The sequence below is a fragment of the Ranitomeya imitator genome, chromosome 4, assembly GCF_032444005.1.
Source record: "Ranitomeya imitator isolate aRanImi1 chromosome 4, aRanImi1.pri, whole genome shotgun sequence".
Classification (NCBI taxonomy): Eukaryota; Metazoa; Chordata; class Amphibia; order Anura; family Dendrobatidae; genus Ranitomeya; species Ranitomeya imitator.
The window spans coordinates 630,637,929-630,659,008 of NC_091285.1; the positions used below are offsets into that span (position 1 = coordinate 630,637,929).

Below are 21,080 nucleotides of genomic sequence, written 5' to 3' on the forward strand. Positions count from 1 at the left end.
CCAAATCAGAGGAGGAAGGCAATTTAGACAAGGGTACCAAATGGACCATCTTAGAGAAGCGATCACAAACCACCCAAATGACCGACATCTTTTGAGAGACAGGGAGATCCGAAATAAAATCCATAGAGATATGCGTCCAGGGCCTCTTCGGGACCGGCAAGGGCAAAAGCAACCCACTGGCATGAGAACAGCAGGGCTTAGCCCGAGCACAAGTCCCACAGGACTGCACAAAAGAACGCACATCCCGTGACAAAGACGGCCACCAAAAGGATCTAGCCACCAAATCTCTGGTACCAAAGATTCCAGGATGACCAGCCAACACCGAACAATGAACCTCAGAGATAACTCTACTAGTCCATTTATCAGGGACAAACAGTTTCTCCGCTGGGCAACGGTCAGGTCTATCAGCCTGAAATTTTTGCAGCACCCGCCGCAAATCAGGGGAGATGGCAGACAAAATTACCCCCTCTTTGAGAATACCCGCCGGCTCAGGAACACCCGGAGAGTCGGGCACAAAACTCCTTGACAGGGCATCAGCCTTCACATTCTTAGAGCCTGGAAGGTACGAAACCACAAAATCAAAACGGGAGAAAAATAGTGACCAACGAGCCTGTCTAGGATTCAACCGTTTGGCAGACTCGAGATAAGTCAAATTCTTGTGATCCGTCAAGACCACCACGCGATGCTTGGCTCCTTCAAGCCAATGACGCCACTCCTCGAATGCCCACTTCATGGCCAACAACTCCCAATTGCCAACATCATAATTGCGCTCAGCAGGTGAAAACTTTCTAGAAAAGAAGGCACATGGTTTCATCGCCGAGCCATCAGAACTTCTTTGCGACAAAACAGCCCCTGCTCCAATCTCAGAAGCATCAACCTCGACCTGAAACGGAAGCGAAACATCTGGCTGGCACAACACAGGGGCAGAAGAAAAACGACGCTTCAACTCCTGAAAAGCTTCCACACCCGCAGAATTCCAATTGACCACATCAGCACCCTTCTTGGTCAAATCAGTCAACGGTTTAGCAACACTAGAAAAATTACTGATGAAGCGACGATAAAAATTAGCAAAGCCCAGGAACTTTTGCAGACTCTTCACAGATGTCGGCTGAGTCCAATCATAAATGGCCTGGACTTTAACAGGGTCCATCTCGATAGTAGAAGGGGAAAAAATGAAACCCAAAAATGAAACCTTCTGAACTCCAAAGAGACACTTTGACCCCTTCACAAACAAAGAATTAGCACGAAGGACCTGGAACACCATTCTGACCTGCTTCACGTGAGACTCCCAATCATCCGAGAAGACCAAAATATCATCCAAATATACAATCAGGAATTTATCCAGGTACTCTCGGAAGATGTCATGCATAAAGGACTGAAATACTGATGGAGCATTGGAAAGCCCGAATGGCATAACCAGGTACTCAAAATGGCCCTCGGGCGTATTGAATGCTGTTTTCCATTCATCGCCCTGTTTAATGCGCACAAGATTATACGCACCACGAAGGTCTATCTTGGTGAACCAACTAGCCCCCTTAATCCGAGCAAATAAATCCGACAGCAGCGGCAAAGGGTACTGAAATTTGACTGTGATCTTATTAAGAAGGCGGTAATCAATACAAGGTCTCAAAGAACCATCCTTCTTGGCCACAAAAAAGAACCCTGCTCCCAATGGTGACGACGACGGGCGAATATGACCCTTCTCCAAGGATTCCTTTACATAACTCCGCATAGCGGAGTGCTCTGGCACAGATAAATTGAACAGTCGGCCCTTAGGAAACTTACTACCAGGAATCAAATTGATAGCACAATCGCAATCCCTATGAGGAGGTAGGGCACTGGATTTGGGCTCATCAAATACATCCCGGTAATCTGACAAAAACTCCGGGACTTCAGAAGGGGTGGATGACGAAATAGACAAAAATGGAACATCACCATGTACCCCCTGACAACCCCAGCTGGACACAGACATAGATTTCCAATCCAATACTGGATTATGCACCTGTAGCCATGGCAACCCCAAAACGACCACATCATGCAGATTATGCAACACCAAAAAGCAAATATCCTCCTGATGCGCAGGAGCCATGCACATGGTCAATTGGGTCCAGTACTGAGGCTTATTCTTCGCCAAAGGCGTAGCATCAATTCCTCTCAATGGAATAGGATACTGCAAGGGCTCCAAGAAAAAACCACAGCGCCTAGCAAACTCCAAGTCCATCAAATTCAGGGCAGCGCCTGAATCCACAAATGCCATAACAGAATAGGATGACAAGGAGCAAATCAGAGTAACGGACAAAAGAAATTTCGACTGTACCGTACCAATGGTAGCAGACCTAGCGAAACGCTTAGTGCGCTTAGGACAATCGGAGATAGCATGAGTGGAATCACCACAGTAAAAACACAGCCCATTCCGACGTCTGTGTTCTTGCCGTTCAGCTCTGGTCAAAGTCCTATCACATTGCATAGGCTCAGGTCTATGCTCAGATAATACCGCCAAATGGTGCACAGCTTTACGCTCATGCAAGCGTCGATCGATCTGAATGGCCAAAGACATAGACTCATTCAGACCAGCAGGCATGGGAAATCCCACCATGACATCCTTAAGGGCTTCAGAGAGACCCTTTCTGAAAATTGCTGCCAGGGCACATTCATTCCACTGAGTGAGTACAGACCACTTTCTAAACTTCTGACAATATATTTCTACCTCATCCTGACCCTGACACAGAGCCAGCAAGATTTTCTCCCTGATCCACTGAATTAGGTTCATCATAATGCAATCCGAGTGCCAGAAAAAACGCATCAACATCACGCAATGCCGGATCTCCTGGCGCAAGGGAAAATGCCCAGTCTTGAGGGTCGCCACGTAACAAAGAAATAATGATTTTCACTTGTTGAACAGGGTCACCTGAGGAGCGAGGTTTCAAAGCAAGAAACAATTTACAATTATTTTTGAAATTCAGAAACTTAGATCTATCCCCAAAATACAAATCAGGAATTGGAATCCTAGGCTCTAACATCGGATTCTGAACCACAAAATCTTGAATGTTTAGTACCCTTGCAGTGAGATTATCCATACAAGAGGACAGACCTTGAATGTCCATATCTACACCTGTATCCTGAACCACCCAGAGGTAAAGGGGAAAAGAGAGACAAAACACACTGCAAAGAAAAAAAAATGGTCTCAGAGCTTCACTTATCCCTCTATTGAGATGCATTAATACTTTGGGCCACCTGTACTGTTATGACCTGGTGGTAAGGACAATAATGGACCTGGTGGTTAAGAGCACACGGAATGACCTGATAGTTACTAATAATATAGGACGAGCTCTGAGACGTGGGAACTCTGCTGACCGCAATCCCTGATCCTATCACACACACTAGAAATAGCCGTGGATTGCTCCTAACGCTCCCTATGCAACTCGACACAGCCTAAGAAACTAGCTAGCCCTAGAGATAGAAAAATAAAGCCTACCTTGCCTCAGAGAAATTCCCCAAAGGAAAAGGCAGCCCCCCACATATAATGACTGTGAGTAAAGATGAAAATTACAAACACAGAGATGAGATAGATTTAGCAAAGTGAGGCCCGACTTACTGAACAGACAGAGGATAGGAAAGGTAACTTTGCGGTCAGCACAAAAAACTACAAAAAGACCACGCAGAGGGCGCAAAAAGACCCTCCGCACCGACTCACGGTGCGGAGGCGCTCCCTCTGCGTCCCAGAGCTTCCAGCAAGCAAGACAAAAATCAAAATAGCAAGCTGGACAGAAAAATAGCAAACCAGAGAAAAACAAGTGGAACTTAGCTTCTGCTGGGAAGACAGGTCACAAGAACGATCCAGGAGTGAACTAGACCAATGCTGGAACATTGACAGGTGGCATGGAGCAATGATCTAAGTGGAGTTAAATAGAGCAGCCAGCTAACGAATTAACCTCGTCACCTGTGGAAGGAAACTCAGAAGCCGCAGCTCCACTCACAACCACCAGAGGAAGCCCATGGACAGAACCAGCCAAAGTACCATTCATGACCACAGGAGGGAGCTCGACAACAGAATTCACAACAGGGACAGTTAGAGTTAATGATTGATGGTTAGGAATAGCCCAAATGTGAGGGGTTGAGTTGCAGGGAAAGTGACTATTTCCTGTCAGATAGGACATGGAGTGCATAGCAAGTGGTCCTAAAGGTCAAAGGAGAGCATTGCAGCATTCTGGGGTGACCTGAAGTCAGAGGAGACCAAAAAAAGTGATAGTGAGATCTGGAGTGAAAAGTGACTAAGAGACAATGTGACCTTCCGGAGACGGGTCTTGGGACAGGACGCCTAGCCACAAGGCCCTGAGTTTATAATGCTTGAAGGTAACAAGACTAAACAGGACTGAGTATGTGAGATGAGTAAAGTGTCCCTGGCAGTAGTTCCAGAGCACAATCATTACCGGCCATACTGGCACCCTAGAACGAAAAGAGGACGTGGAAACCGTGGGACAAGTAAATGACTCTTGCTAAGCAGGACTCTAGTGTTAAAGCTGGGTTGTGGTGAAGTAGTGAGAAACAATGGATATAGAGAACAAAAGAGAAACAAAGGAAGGAAACTGTGTGGAAAATGCTTCGAGTTGTAAAGGAAATGTTCATAAGACTGTGTACCTGCTATCTCTTGTATATATTCCCTACCGAGTTCCTGTTCAGTAAAGAGCTTATTTTTCACTGGTGGTCTCCCTCATTGAAACATCTGGTCCTGGCAAACCAGCAACATCGGTTACATGCACCCTGCACAGGCGTATCACCCTCAAAGCACAAGTTCACATACCCAGTCACGACTTGAATTTTTATATAAAGTGCTGGGACATGAAAGACGAATGCCTCGCCCATGGCTACTGCCCCGCACCACGTTACACATCTTACATGTACAACAAGTCCAAGAAAGGGGTCAGATAATATTGACGCGTTTCAAACCTATACAGTTCTTACTTATAACCTATTATGTCAGGCTGCATGTTAAACCCATCTTTCACTGCAGCTCTATTAGAGACTTGTTTTGGAGCAAGCCCCTGATAAAGCTGTCTGACCCCCCTCCCCATCCTGCTTGACTCCCTATCTCCCTGCATGTCTAGCAGTGAAGAAAATTGGAGATGTAATTTCATGTCAACCATTTGTATGCTATGTGGCTTGGGATTATAAAAAACATCTTCAGTGTTCAGCTGTAACAGAACACCTACCAGCAGGGGGGAACAGGCCTCAAAGACTGTGAGTGGCAGGCCTCACAGTTTGAGCAGCTTAGCTCAGGACAAAGACTTGCTTGCAATATACTCATGCTGAAAAGCTGCAAATACCTTCTAGAACATTCCAGAAACATAATTCCATAAGTTATGGAGATACTATACGTCCTAGTCATACTTTGTGTATATTTCCGAGATCCCCAGAACATGGCGAACGCCTGCATGGGTCTCGACCCATTCTAGCACCCAGGGCCATGGAGAACATAGAACAGCTAATAGGAAACAGATAGCCAAGATGTGTTTAGTCTATGTCAGGAAATAGGAAGAATTTCTCATTACTTCAATTACACATACAGCTCTCAGCTGCAGTTTTCTCTGCCTGCATGTGCCTGTGTGCGATTTCACCTTTCCCCCTCCCTCCCCTGCTATATAGCTGCAATGTGAGACCAGCGTGCCAGCAACCTTCACTGAGCAGCTTATGGCTTTATGCTGGGAAAGGCAGCCATAGTGCCATGTGCTCTTTTGTTCCCGTAGAAACTTAATAGTAAGGCATAACTCGACCGAAATTAGTGACAGAGATATGAAAGTTAAAAATTTGGTATGTGCGACAATATGGCTACACGCCGGTGCGTTTTCTGAGTGCAGTGCCTCGCAGGGACCAAGAGATGGATTGCAGTTTAAGTGGGTCATATATCTACCTCGTGTTTACACTCATAGGAACCACTATGATGTGGGAATCATCATGATCATTGTGTCATCTTTCTACGAGGTTCATACACCAAGATATGCGGGATAATGGTTTTTCATATCCTCAAGAAAGAGGAGTGCATTCCATAGCTCTGCCCACCCCATGAGGTCATCCAGGGGGAGAGACCGTTAGGTTTCGGCAAAGGTATAAAACTCAGACGCCCAGACAAAGGGGGGGTCTTTTGCCAGGGGATTCAGCTACGACAGGCTGTGCAATCTGACCTGAAGATAAGTCGGGAAGGTCCCCTTCCCAGCCACCACACGGCGTACCTTTGAATGATATGAGCGAACCATAAGTCGATTTTCACCGTTAATCCCTTTTTATTTGTAATTGTTTGTACATACAATACTTGTCTTCTTTTATAATATCTTTTCTACTTTTGTAAACACTGCCTGTTAGGAGTAAAATATATAAAATTACTAGCTTCGTTTCTCCTTTTGTCCTGCCACTATTGTATTTTCATATCTGACCATTGTATATGTATAGCTATTGTGTATATAGTGTATTGTCTAGTGAGCCCTTAAGACGATTAAATATATAATTTATCCTTGGGGTATTCTTTTATTTCGATCCATGAATCCACACATCCGTTTCTGGGCTAAACTTTCCATGGTACCTGGGCTGGTTTCTGGCCCGATATAATCTCATTAAATGACCGTTTTTATCTCTAGCGAGGAACTGGTGGCAGTCCTACCGGGCTCGCAGCACTGTTTTATTGGTGCTAGTGAAAGGGGCCTCTCAGCCTGTCAGGGTTGTTAGTGAGAGTGGTGTCACGTCAGTAACTGCATGGGCCACACCCTCTTGCTCTCCATGCCTCCCTGGGCCAATGTGGACTTGGACGTCTGTGTAAGGCCGGGATCACACATGCGGGAAATACGTCCGAGTCTTGCATGGTAATACCCGGCATTGACGCCGTCACTCAGGAGCGGAGAGTGCAGCCGCATAGCAATGCATGCAGCCGCACGCTCCGCTCCAAAGAGACGGCGGCAGTGCCGGGTATTACCATGCGAGACTCGGATGTATTTCTTGTACTGTATGTGTGATCCTGACCTAAAACTGTAGCAAGCTGACCTTACGAGTCCGCAGGGGGTGCAAAACGTCACGTTGGTGGAAGTGGGGATACCGCATTACGTGATCCAAATGACGTAATAATGACATCAGGTGGGGTTGCGAGATGTAGGTTCTTCACAAGTGGTGGCAACAGTGGAACTGTGGGTGATCTCTCTGGTGCCATCCTTTACACTTCCCATGCAGCTATTATATGGGCAGGGCTTCCACCAGAAATTTCATGCCCCAATACTGGCAACATTTTTGGACCTCCTTGAGACTCTGCCAAGGCTCCACCCCAGCTCTGCCTCCACCCCTCAAACCTCCCACGGTCCCACCATCCACTATTGGAAAATCTCCACTTCTGCACCACGTCCTCACCAATCACACATTAACAGTTCCCATTGAACACCATATCACATACATAGCCATCAGCTTTTTTTAATACAGTAGTCCAATCCTCCTGAAATTGACATACGTTTGACCATTTTTGGTCTAATGTGTATGGTCACTTTTACTAAATTATGATTACAATTCAATTACTACAAGCAGAGATCTTGAAAACTGACAACAATTAATGGCCAATATGTTAAAAAGCTGTATAACTTTTACATATACAATACAGTATCAGTCAAATGTTTGGATACACCTGTTCATGCAATGATTTTCCTTTTTTTGGTTGCTGAACATTCCCTATTGTAGATTAAGAAGGCAACAAAACCATGGAGGGACACATATAAAAACAAGGAGTAAAGAAACATGTGTTTAACAAATCAGAATATAGATAAACCTTAGATTCATCAAAGTACCCCCTGTTACTCTGATGACAGCTTTACACCTACATGGCATTCTCTCAAGCAGCCATATCAGGTCAACATTGTGCAATTGTTGGGTGATTGTGGTAGCCGTGTCATTTGATGCCATGCTCCATCGCACTCCTTCTTGATCACACAGCCTTAACATAGCCTGGACGTGTGTTTTGATGATCATGTCACAATAATGATGTAATGTCATTACAGAATGCTGAAATAGTCAGGTTGGGTAAGTTTGCATTGGATTTAGAGTAAATTACCAACAGTGTTAACATAAAAGCACCCCTACACCATCACACCTCTCCCGCCATGCTTCAGCGTCGACATCACACATGTTGGAACTCATCCGCACACCTTTATGCTTATCAGAAAGGCATGGCAGTTGGTTACCAAAAGTCTCACATTTTGATCATAGTACAGATTTCCACTGAACTATTGTCTAGTGGCAATTTGATCATAAAGGCCTGCACCTCATAGTCTCCTCTGGAAAGCTAAGATTGAGATCTCTCTTGATGTCTGTTTCTGATGTGCTGTAAATTTGAGTTTTCTGAGGCTGGTACTATAACTCTAATGAACTTATCCTCTGCAGCATAGGCAATTCTTAGTCTTCCTTTACTGGGGCAGTCCTTACCATAGAGTTTGATAGGTGCATAGAATCCTATAATGTTAGAGTTGGAAGGGAAATCCAGGGCCACCATGTCCAAACCCCCTGCTCAATGCAGGATTCACTAAACCATCTCAGACAGATGTCTGTCAAGCCTCTGTTTGAAGGAGAACTCAGCACTTCTCGTGGCAGCCTGTTCCACTCATTGATCACCCTCACTGTCAAAATGTTTTTTTTCTAATATTTAAAGGAAACCTTTCACCCCGAAAATCGCGGGTGAGGTAAGCCCACCGGCATCAGGGGCTTATCTGCAGCATTCTGTAATGCTGTAGATAAGCCCCCGATGTTACCCATCTTCATTACAAGACGTCCTCTTCTGATCTTCAGCCACGGCTCCGGCGCAGGCATACTTTGCTCTGCCCTCTTGAGGGCAGAGGATAGTACTGCAGTGCGCAGGCGCCGGAAAGGTCAGAGGCCCGGCGCCGTGGCTGAAGATCAGAAGAGGACGTCTTGTAATGAAGATGGGAGGCGCCGCAGCGGACTAGAGACACCCATCCGACCTGACCAGCAGCGGGACCGCCCCTGGGTGAGTATAATATAACGTCTTTTTCTCCTTTTTCAGGTAACATCGGGGGCTTATCTACAGCATTACAGAATGCTGCAGATAAGCCCCTGATGCCGGTGGGCTTACCTCACCCGCGATTTTCGGGGTGACAGGTTCCCTTTAATCTGTATTTTCTCCCTTTCAGTTTCATTCCATTGCTTCTTGTGTTTCCGTGTGCAAAAGAGAATAAGGATGATCCCTCTACACTGTGACATCCATTCAGATATCTGTAGACAGCTATTAAGTCTCCTCTTAGGCTTCTTTTTTACAATTTAAACATTCTCAGAGCCTTTAACTTTTCCTTGTAGGACATAGTTTGCAGTCCTCTCACCATCCTGGTAGCTCTTCTCTGAACTTGCTCCAGTTTCATGACTATACTTGATGATACCTTCAAGGTTCTAGAAATTATCTGTATCAACTGCCCTGACTTATGTCTTTGATGGACTGTTATTACACTTTCCATAGTTTAGTGGTGTTTGCCTTATTCAGGCTTAGACCGGTTGTATGATAGGGCTTAGCACTGTATGGAGCTATGTACTAATACTGCCTCGCAAAACACACCTGTGATTGCAAACATATCCTGTAGGCCAGTGGTTCCACAAATTAACTCTTGAAATGTCATACCTGTTCATTGGAAGCCTTTCCAGATGACTACCTGCTGAAGCTGTTTGAGAGAATGCCAGGGGGGTGTAAAGCTACCATGAGACTAAAAGGTGGGCACTTTGAGGGGTCTAAGGTTTGAGAGATATTCTGGATGTGTTTGACGTGTTTCTATTCAACATTGTTTCCATGTGTAGTTTTGCTGCCTACAGTCTGAATCTACACTGTGCACTTTACAACAAAAACAAGGAAAATCATTGCATAAATAGTTGTGTCAAAACTTTTGAGCGTTACTGTTTTATTGAAACTGGAATACCCTTCTAACAGATCACTGCCACAACACAGTGTGTCTTTGGATAGGCATCTATAAAATATCTAAGAGTGGTAAGAATAGTATCTGTGTAGGGTCCACTGTACAACTGGATTGCTGAGCACTCTGCATCCGCTTTTCCAAAAATATTTACATTGGAGAAACTAGTGTGGGAAGAAATGGCTTCTGTAGCTCAATGATAAGTCTGTGCATACTGTATGTAATGTGGTGGACTAATCGGTGTTTCTGTTTCTCCTTAGCTCCGGTTTGATGTAGTGCCCAAGACTGCAGGTAAATGGCACATTTAGATTTTAGATCAATGATATATTAAAGTGTATTTGTGCACATCAATACATGATCTGATTCCAGTACATGGTATAACCAGATGATATAAACTGTACATTTATATCCTATACATAGGTGATCAAATGTATGATCCCAGTGGTCGGCCTCCCCACCAGTCAAAAAAATGAATGAGGGTTCAGGTACTCCCATGTATAAGAAACGGTAGCCTATATGCATGACCACCACTCCATTCACTGTCTATGGGAACAGTGGTCAAATACTTGCACTTCTGCTCCCATAGACCCATAGAAGTGGATGGAGTGGTGGTCATGCATGCACACTACCAGTTCTTTCACACAGAATTTTGAGATTACTGGGATCCCCCCAATAATACATTGACCACCTATCCGGTGGTATTGTCATAGATGATTGTAGTGAACTATGTATAGGTCTATATGTGTGACTAGCAATAATTTAACATCTGTCCAGATACTGCAGGTCTCACAGTGGGTCACAACATATGGTATCCTGAGCAAGCAGTCTACTGTCTCCAATCTCGCCAGGGGGTCTTGCTGGGAACCAGGAAGGGAAACATTTCACACCTTCTAGCTCTTTTGAAGAGAGATGGCAATTACAGCCTGACACTATCTATCTATGAGAAATGTTATACAAAGAGTTTCAGAGAAAATAATATATTCATTAGGGGAGCGGCCGTGGTTTAATCAAAAACAAGCAATTATATTATTAACATGAGAGGCTGTTCTAGAAATCTGACCTCCGAGTTAACTCTATCAATTAGGCTTGTGCGCATACAAAGTTGTTCACAGATTGAGGGCAGCCGAGCTGATGTGTTCCAGTCCATATTCATCCCCCCTCAGGGAGCAGAAAGCAGACCACAAAGTTAGATATTTCTGTAAGTTTTCTCCTGTTTATTTTTATAACTGTTTTGCATATTTGGACTGTATGTCTTTTTATTACCATATTTTTATACCTTTTTTTATTGTAAGCACTGTACCTTTTTGTATAAAAGCATAAAACTTTAACAAGTTGAACCTTGTATGTTCCAAAGAATCCATAGTCTTAAACTGTATGAGCCTTATGATTGTCAGACAGTAGTAGTAATATTTCTGGGACTCATCACCCGTGTGTTCAGTGAGTGGTGACAGCGTGTATGAGCGGGTGTGTTGCCTGGGTCGGTGTGTGATTTATGCTCCCATTACAGCATAGGACAAAGGTTGAATGCTGGACTGAGAGAGGGAAGATAGATTAACTCTTGCAGGCATAACTCCAAGTCGCATGCTGAGAGTGGGTACGTGACAAATTGGTGGCAGCACGGTGGGATCCGTGACAACGATAGAAAAAGAATGTTCCAGCTCACCATGAGATTATTCCCATGTAGTCTTAAGCACGGAGAGCGGCTCTGCCTTGGCACAAGGCAACTGTGATAGAGGAAGGATAATCCGGTCTAATGGACATGCAATCTTATTCAAGTAGGGTATCATAGAGAGGGTAACTGACAAAATATTTATGCTAGGATAAAAGATGACGTCAACGCGTTTCTAGTGCCGCAGCATCCTTAATCATGATGTATGATACCTACTTGAATAAATAAGATTTCAAGTCAGATGGGCTGCATTATCTTTCCTCTATTATAGCCATAAATGGCCATACAACGCTAAGCCCAGTCCAAAGACCAGATAAAGACCTGAGCCATCCATGTTAATATTTTACAAATATTTTGGAGGACAAGAAGTCATTGGACTTAGAGTAACATAGAGATGATAAAAAGATTTTCATGACCCTGGTCCAGTGGCCACATCAGTAGTCTATGGCCATTGGACACCTCTTCTGATTTATAAACCTGGCTCGATGTCATCATTGCGGCACTATCCACGTATAACAACACTCTAGTCATACTAATCAGAAATAGCACTAAGGATTCTGGCAGGTAGGAGGAGGCTTTCAGCTCTCTGGTCCGGCGGCCATGGACAACATACCCTGCCACGTTGTACCGAGCTCCTCATCATTCACATTCACTGTCCTCAATAAATATCGTAGTCCCATTAGCTGCCACTGGAGACTTTTTCTTTGAAAACTAGATAACCTATCTATATGTTTAGAGGACGTTATAAATTGAGATACTCAGAGGAAACGCACAAAAAATGGGGAGAAGATACAGATGTCTTGGTCTTAGCTCCAGATGTTGTGGTCTTAGCAGCTCTGTAAGGAAACTGTGCCCACCAATGAGACACTGTGTTCCTCCAAATATTAATATGTTGGCTTGTTTTTCCCTGGAGACCTACAGTAATGTATTCTAAGCCTTTGAATGGGCCATTCATTGCATTCATTTTGTTTCCTGTTTGTAGAAAATTTCCTTAAACTCTGCACAGGCGAAGTCGGCTTTGGATACAAGGGCTGCACTTTCCACCGCATCATCCCTAACTTCATGTGCCAGGTAATTAACTGTGGCTTAAAAGTGGTTGTCACACCATTACATATCACATTCATCACACAGATAATATGTATGAACAACATTTTCCATTTACAGGCTCTTAAAGAGAATATTTCTGTAGGCTGAACCCTCCTCATCCGTCTATATGGGCATGTAGGTCATAGCAAGCTGAATAAAATGATACCTGCGATATCTGCGATCCGATATCTTATTTCAGAGAAATCCATGTTTTTCTTAATAGAGCTGTTTAGATCTATGGGCCGGACAAAGATCTCCCTGAGAATCTGCTTCCAGATCTAATTATAAATGAAAGGGGAAGATTCCACAAACGATAAAAAAGGAACGTGTCAGCAAAAAATTATTTGCAAACTATTTTTTATGCTAGAAATACCATGAAACAGTTATTGCCAACCTTTTAGGCCCTTCAGTATGAAAATGGTTCTTGAAATACCCCATTTTATTTTTCATATGTTTTTATATACAGGGAGGGGCCGGCCATTTATATGGATACGCCTAAATAAAATGGGAATGGTTGATGATACTGTATCCCCCCATTCTGGTCCTCTGTGTATCCCCCCATACTAGGCCTCTATGTATCCTCCACCAGCCTGGGCCTATATGTACTCCCCATCCTGGGGCTCTATGTATCCACCCCATCCTGAGCATCCATGCATCCCCATACTGGGCCTCTATGTATCCTCCCCATCCTGGACCTCTATGTGTCTTCCCATATTTGGCTTCTATGTATTCCCCCCAATCCTGGGCCTCTATGTATCCCCCATACTAGGCGTCTCTATGTACCCTCCATCCTGGGCCTCTATGTATTCCCCATACTAGGCCTCTATGTATTCCCCCCACATCCTGCGCCTCTATGTATCCTCCCCATCCTGGGCTTCTATGTATCCTCCCCCATCCTGGGTCTCTATGTATCACCTTCCCATCCTGGGTCTCTATGTATCCTCCACCATCCTGGGCTTCTATGTATCCTCCCCCATCCTGGGCCTCTATGTATCCTCCCCATCCTGGGCATCTATGTATCCCATTTTGTGCCTCTATGTACCTCCATTGTGGGCCTCTATGTATCCTCCCCCATCCTGGGCTTCTATGTATCCTTCCCCATTCTGGGCCTCCATGTATCCCCCCCATCCTGGGCCTCTGTGTATCCACCCCCATCCTGGGCCTCTATGTATTCCCCCAATCCTGGGGCTCTATGCATCCACCCCATCCTGAGCCTCTATGTATCCCCCCATACTGGGCCTATATGCATACTCCCCATTCTGAGCCTCTATGTACGGTATCTCCCCATCTTGGGCCTCTATGTATTCCCCTCCATCCTGGGCTTCTATGTACCCCCATCCTGGGCCTCTATGTATCCTAACCCATCCTGGGCTTATACCGTTTGTATCTTCCCCCATCCTGGGCTTCTATGTATCCTCCCCCATCCTGGGCTTCTATGTATCCTCCCCCATCCTGGGCTTCTATGTATCCTCCCCCATCCTGGGCTTCTATGTATCTCCCCATCCTGGGTCTCTATGTATCCTCATCCATCCTTGGCTTCTATGTATCCTCCACCATCCTGGGCTTCTATGTATCGTCCCCCATCCTGTGCTTCTATGTATTCTATGTATCCTTCCCCATTCTGGGCCTCCATGTATCCCCCCCATCCTGGGCCTCTGTGTATCCACCCCCATCCTGGGCCTCTATGTATTCCCCCAATCCTGGGGCTCTATGCATCCACCCCATCCTGAGCCTCTATGTATCCCCCCATACTGGGCCTATATGCATACTCCCCATTCTGAGCCTCTATGTACGGTATCTCCCCATCTTGGGCCTCTATGTATTCCCCTCCATCCTGGGCTTCTATGTACCCCCATCCTGGGCCTCTATGTATCCTAACCCATCCTGGGCTTATACCGTTTGTATCTTCCCCCATCCTGGGCTTCTATGTATCCTCCCCCATCCTGGGCTTCTATGTATCCTCCCCCATCCTGGGCTTCTATGTATCCTCCCCCATCCTGGGCTTCTATGTATCTCCCCATCCTGGGTCTCTATGTATCCTCATCCATCCTTGGCTTCTATGTATCCTCCACCATCCTGAGCTTCTATGTATCGTCCCCCATCCTGTGCTTCTATGTATTCTATGTATCCTTCCCCATTCTGGGCCTCTATGTATCCTCCATACTGGTCCTCTATGTATCTCCCCATCCTGAGCCTCTATGTATCCCCCATCCTGAGCCTCTATGTATCCCCCCCATACTGGGCCTCTATGTATCCTCCCCATCCTGGGCCTCTATGTATCCCCCCAATCCTGGGTTTCTATGTATCCATCCCCATCCTGGGCCTATGTGTAGCCCCTCATCCTGGGCCTCTATGTATTCCCCCCAATCCTGGGCCTCTATGTACTGGGCCTCTATTTATCCCCAATACTGGGACTCTATGTATCCACCAAAAGTCTTCCACACAGGAAGACATCAGTGAAGTCTTATTCACACATCAGTGTTTTTTATCATACGTGAGATGTCCATTTTTTCAACTGACACCAGGCGGACACACTACATTTTATCGTGTTATTCCACTGTTTTTTTGGGTGACCCATGTTCTGCATAAAAATAATGATGGCCTGTTCTGATGTCTTACTGGGCCGTCTTACCAGAACTCATATAATAATAAAAATTATAGCGCCAACATATTCCGCAGCGCTTTACAATTATAGAGGGGATTTGTACAGACAATAGACATTACAGCATAACAATAATCACAGTTCAAAACATATACCGATAGGAATGAGGGCCCTGCTCACAAGCTTACAATCTATGAGGAAAAAGGGAGACACGAGAGGTGGATGGTAACAATTGCTTTAGTTGTTTGGCCAGCCATAGTGTAAGGCTCGGGTGTTCATGTAAAGCTGCCTGAACCAGTTAACAGCCTAAATATGTAGCAGTATAGACACAGAGGGCTAATTAAGTGTATGAGAACATGATGCGAGGAATCTGATTAAGGTTTAAGTTTTTTGAATGGGCCACACAGGGATAGTTGGGTTAATGCGTTGAGGCGGTAGGCCAGTCTGAACAAATGCATTTTTAGGGCACGCTTAAAACTGTGGGGATTGGGGATTAATCGTATTAACCTGGGTAGTGCATTCCAAAGAATCGGCGCAGCACGTGTAAAGTCTTGGAGACGGGAGTGGGAGGTTCTGATTATGGAGGATGCTAACCTCAGGTCATTATCAGAATGGAGAGCACGGGTAGGGTGGTAGACTGAGACCAGGGAGGAGATGTAGGGTGGTGCTGGGCCATGGAGTGCTTTGTGGATGAGGGTAATAAGTTTTGCACTGGATTCTGGAGTGGATGGGTAACCAGTGTAATGACTGGCACAAAGTAGAGGCATCGGAATAACGGTTGGTGAGGAATATGATTCTGACTGCAGCATTCAGGACAGATTGGAGCGGGGAGAGTTTGGTAAGAGGAAGGCCGATTAGTAGGGAGTTACAATAGTCCAGACGAGAATGAATAAGTGAAACAGAAAGAGTTTTTGCAGAGTCGAAAGTAAGAAAAGGGCGAATTCTAGAAATGTTTTTGAGATGCAGATAAGAGCGAGCCAGTGATCGGATGTGGGGGGTGAATGAAAGCTGGATAGCAAGTATGACCCCAAGGCAGCGGGCATGTTGCTTTGGAGTAATGGTGGAACTACACAGGAGTTGGCAATGTCAGGCAAAGGTAGGTTAGTAGAGAGAGGGAACACGAGGAGTTCAGTTTTTGACAGATTCAGTTTCAGATAGAGGGAGGACATGATGTTAAGACAGCGATAAGACAATCACTGGTGTTTTCTAAAAAGGCAGGCGTGATATCAGGAGAAGTGTATAATTGGGTGTCATCAGCATAGAGATGGTACTGGAACCCAAATCTACTGATTGTTTGTCCAATAGGGGCAGTATGCAAAGAGAAGAGGAGGGGGCCTAGGACTGATCCTTGAGGAACCCCAACAGTAAGGGGAAGGTGAGAGGAAGAGGAACCAGCAAAAGATACAGTGAAAGATCGGTCAGAGAGATAGGAGGAGAACCAGGAGAGAACGGTGTCCCTGAGGCCAATGGAGTGTAGCATAGTGAAGAGGAGCTGATGATCCACAGTATCGAATGCTGCAGAGAGATCCAAGAGAATTAGCATGGAGCAGTGACCATTAGATTTAGCTGTTAGTAGGTCATTAGAGACTTTAGCGAGGGCAGTTTCAGTAGAGTGTAAAGAGCGGAAACCAGATTGAAGAGGGTCGAGAAGAGAGTTATCTGAGAGATAGCAGATAAGACCGGAGTGGACCAGGCGCTCGAGGAGTTTAGAGATGAAGGGAAGATTAGAGACAGGTCCATAATTAGCGGCACAGTTTGGTCGAGGGATTTTTTTTAAGCAATGGATGTATGATGGCATGCTTAAATGAGGAGGGAAAGATACCAGAAGAGAGAGAAAGGTTGCATATTTTTGTTAGGTGACAGCAGGGGAAAGGGACTGGAGGAGATGTGACAGAATGGGTCACTGGTGCAAGTGGTCGGGCGAGAAGATGCAAGGAACCTTATTACTCTTCTTCTGTAACTGGTTCAAAGTGAGAGAGTGAACTAGATGCAATGGGGAGGGAGGACAGTGTATGGTATGAAGGGATTGGGAGATAATTTCCTGCCGGATGTGGTCAATTTTTTCTTTGAAGTAATTGGCAAGATTGTCAGCGTGGAGATCCGTGGTTGGGGCCTGCACACTTGGGTTGAGTAGGGAATGAAAAGTGTCAAAGAGATGTTTAGGGTTATTGGACAGTGACATGATGAGGGTGTTAAAATAGGTTTGTTTGGAGAGGTGAAGGGCAGAGTTGTATGTTTTAAGCATGAACTTATAATGGATGAAATCTTCTGGTAGATTAGATTTTCTCCACAGACGTTCGGCACACCTGGAGCACCGCTGCAAGAAACGTGTTTGCAGTGGGTGCCACGGTGGTCACCGTCTGTGCCGCATTCTATGTATAGAAGGTGTAATTTCATCCAGGGCACTTTGAAGGGTTTCATTATAATACTTCAGTGCAGAATCAGGATATGAGATGGAGGAGATAGGGACCAATAAGGACTGCAAGTTTTTCATAAGTTTCTTGGTGTTAATGGTCTGTATGTTTCTATAAGTGTGAAAACTGGGGGTGACCTGAGCGGGATGGCAGTTCTTGATAGAGAATGAAAGAAGGTTATGGTCAGAGAGCGGGAGAGGGGAATTTGTGAAATCGTCCACTGAGCAAAGCTGGGAGAAGACCAAGTCGAGGGAGTTTCCGTCTCCATGCATTGGAGAGTTAGTATGCTGCGAGAGGCCGAAAGAGGAGGTTAGAGATAAAACGTGAGAAGCAGATGGGGAGAGGGGAAAAGCAATGGGGATGTTGAAATCACCCATGATGAGGGTGGGTATGTCACAGGAGAAAAAGTGTGGAAGCCAGGTGGCAAAGTGATCCAAGAACTGATGAGAAGGGCCAGGAGGACGAAACACCACCGCCACTCGCATGGAGAAGGGGATGTAGAGTCTGACAGCTTGGACTTCAAGTGCATAGGTTCAGCCTAAAAATCAGACAGCAGACAGATGGTCTGTATGTTCTATCTGTTTTTCATGGATTGATGTCTAATAAAAGCATGAGTGACCTCTATCAGATCTGGTTAGTGTATGAGAAAAATAGATACAGGTTTAGGTCCTGGAGAAGAAGGGGTAAAAGAGCTTATAAGATGGCACTGTAAGGTAAGAGGGTACAAAGAAAAGCATTGTGAATTTGCACCAATTTATTAATCATTGTTCACCTACTTTGATAAATTTGAAACAAAGTCCACCATTGCAAAAAGAAAGATAAGAGACAAAAATTTCTTTAAAAAAATGATTAATCCGGGACAACTTTTCTTCTTTCTTTGCCTCCAGTCTTCTCCATAACCACCAGCATTACATATTCTCACACCCTCGTCTTTCTGTTTTGTTTCCCTCTCTCCAGGGTGGTGACTTCACAAATCACAATGGCACGGGTGGTAAATCTATATACGGTGGTAAGTTTGCAGATGAGAACTTTATCTTAAAGCACAACGCTCCAGGTACTATCTCTATGGCCAATGCAGGACCCAACAGCAATGGCTCCCAGTTCTTCATCTCAACCATTAAGGCTGATTGGTAAGAAGAAAAAACTTGAGTGACATATTCAATTGTTTTATAAAAATGCACACAATATCTAGTATTGCCCACCATAATCCGTGGCTCTCTCCTTCCCCGCAGGCTGAATGGTAAACACGTGGTGTTTGGTACCGTAGTAGAAGGGATGGAGGTAATAAAGAAGATGGAAAGTTATGGCTCCAACAGTGGAAAGACAAGCAAGAGGATTGTTATTGATGATTGTGGGGTGCTAGAAGAGGCACCCACTGCTTAGTAGCCCTCCATTAAACCATACATTGCATACCACACTATACAATAATGCATTCATTGTTAAAGAGCTGAGCATAATGCTTCTTGGCATCACATGCCCATCTCTTAGCTACGTCCTAATGTGGCTAGGACTCATCATCTCATTCTACTGACCACTGTAGCCTTACCATTATCAACGACGTTGCCTTCTACAGGGGTTGTCCATATTTAGCAAGTTATCACCTGTCCAGGGGTGGAGACATACAGAAGAGGGCCCCTGTGCAAGAACAGTATATGGGTCCTTAAAGCTCCAATAATAACTAGCTAAGTTGGACAGGATTGCTCAACACATTAGGATTTTGGTTTAATGCAATGTCTTTTTTTAAAATTGATAACTTGGAAATCCATTTAAAACCATAGTAGCCATAAAGTAGTTTTAGCAGAAACATCATTTATTCACAGGGTTGGTGATAAAAGTGTGATTACTGGGGGGTCCACCGGCTGCAAACCCCACCGATAATTCTTCGAATGAAGAAGTAGTACGCAAGCAAGACCATCAGTGCAATGTGGACTGACCATTCAGCTCTCCTTTTCAGTTAATAGAGCGGTGGTCATATATATAAACCACCACTCCACTAACTCATTAGACTCGTGGACTTCTGTTTTCAGGATTGGTAGGGGTGCCGGTGATCGGACTCGCAGCAGTCATATATCTATTATCTATTCTGGGATAATAACTGATTTGTAAAGATTTTCCCTTTGAGTAAATGAATGTCCTCGGCTGCAGGTTACTATAAAGCAGTGTTCCCCAACTCCAGTCCTCAAAGGCCACCAAACAGATCATTTTTTCAGGATTTATTTAGTATTGCCAAAGTGATAATTCCATATCCTTTGCAAATACTAAGGAAATTCTGAAAACATGATCTGTTGGACTGGAGTTGGGGAACACTTCTATAAGGAAGCAAACCTCTCTGTACCCATCTTACCATGTCCGCCTGTGAGTCTCCGCCACTGCTCCTGGTGTCTGGCATTGGCTTTGGCGCTTATGTTACGTCTATACTGGTGGAGCCGCTCAGCTCACCAATTTGGCTACTGCCCTGTGGACGTGGTGTGAGCGCCACAGTCAAGGCCAGACACCAGGAGAAGCAGTGGAGACTCGCCGGCGGACCCAGGGAAGGTAAGTACAGTGTGGTCAGAACCGGTTTTAGGCAAAGTGGGGCCCTAGGCAAAGTTTAAAATGGGGCCCCAAATGCTGACATATTGCACATCACACAGAAGAATTTTGGTTGTATTTACATGCGCTGATCTCAGGCCGTTAAACCAGTGTGATCGACAATACTGAAGTCGTTGGACGCTTGTTTGCCGGCCTCTTTCCACCGTCTGAGAAAGAATAATGGGGACAGAACGATCACTAATAGATCACTAACAGATCACCATACAGTATCATGTTATCAGCAGCACATCTACAGTTTACATCGGCGATGTGCTGCTGAGAACAATGATTTTTATTCTGGCATAAACAATCCAATCACTCAGTGAATATGCAACATTTTGCTTGTTTAGTATAATACACCCCATACTCCTCCATATATTATAATGTGCACCACAGTCCTCCATATTGTAAAATGCACACCCCATGGTCCTCCATATAATATAATGTGCCCCATAGTCCTCCATATAGTATAATACACTCCTCGTAGTCCTCCATATAGTATTATACACTTCCCATAGTCCTCCATATAGTATAATACACTCCTCATAGTCCTCCATATATTAAAATATACTCCTCAGTCCTCCATATAGCATGATACACTCCTCACAGTATTCCATATAGTATAATGCACCGCCATAGTCATCCATGTAGTACAATTCACTTCCCATAGTATAATGCACCTCATAGTTCTTCATATAGTATAATGTATTCCCCATAGTCCTCGATACAGTATAATTCAGCCCAGATATAGTATAATGCAGCCACCACCCCACAGAATATAATGCAGCCACCCCACAGAGTAT

General features: G+C 44.8%; 1 protein-coding gene across 1 annotated transcript in view; it reads left to right on the plus strand.

Moving 5' to 3' along the window:
• LOC138676980 (peptidyl-prolyl cis-trans isomerase-like) overlaps positions 1-20,158 on the plus strand; it is a 41,127-nt gene extending 20,969 nt beyond the window's left edge. The window contains exons 2-5 of the mRNA XM_069766715.1: positions 10,196-10,226; positions 12,587-12,675; positions 18,664-18,836; positions 18,939-20,158. Of these exons, the coding sequence (XP_069622816.1) occupies positions 10,196-10,226; positions 12,587-12,675; positions 18,664-18,836; positions 18,939-19,089 (444 nt within the window). The 3' untranslated portion in view covers positions 19,090-20,158. The remainder of the gene's footprint in view (positions 1-10,195; positions 10,227-12,586; positions 12,676-18,663; positions 18,837-18,938) is intronic.
• The last annotated feature ends 922 nt before the right edge of the window (positions 20,159-21,080 follow it).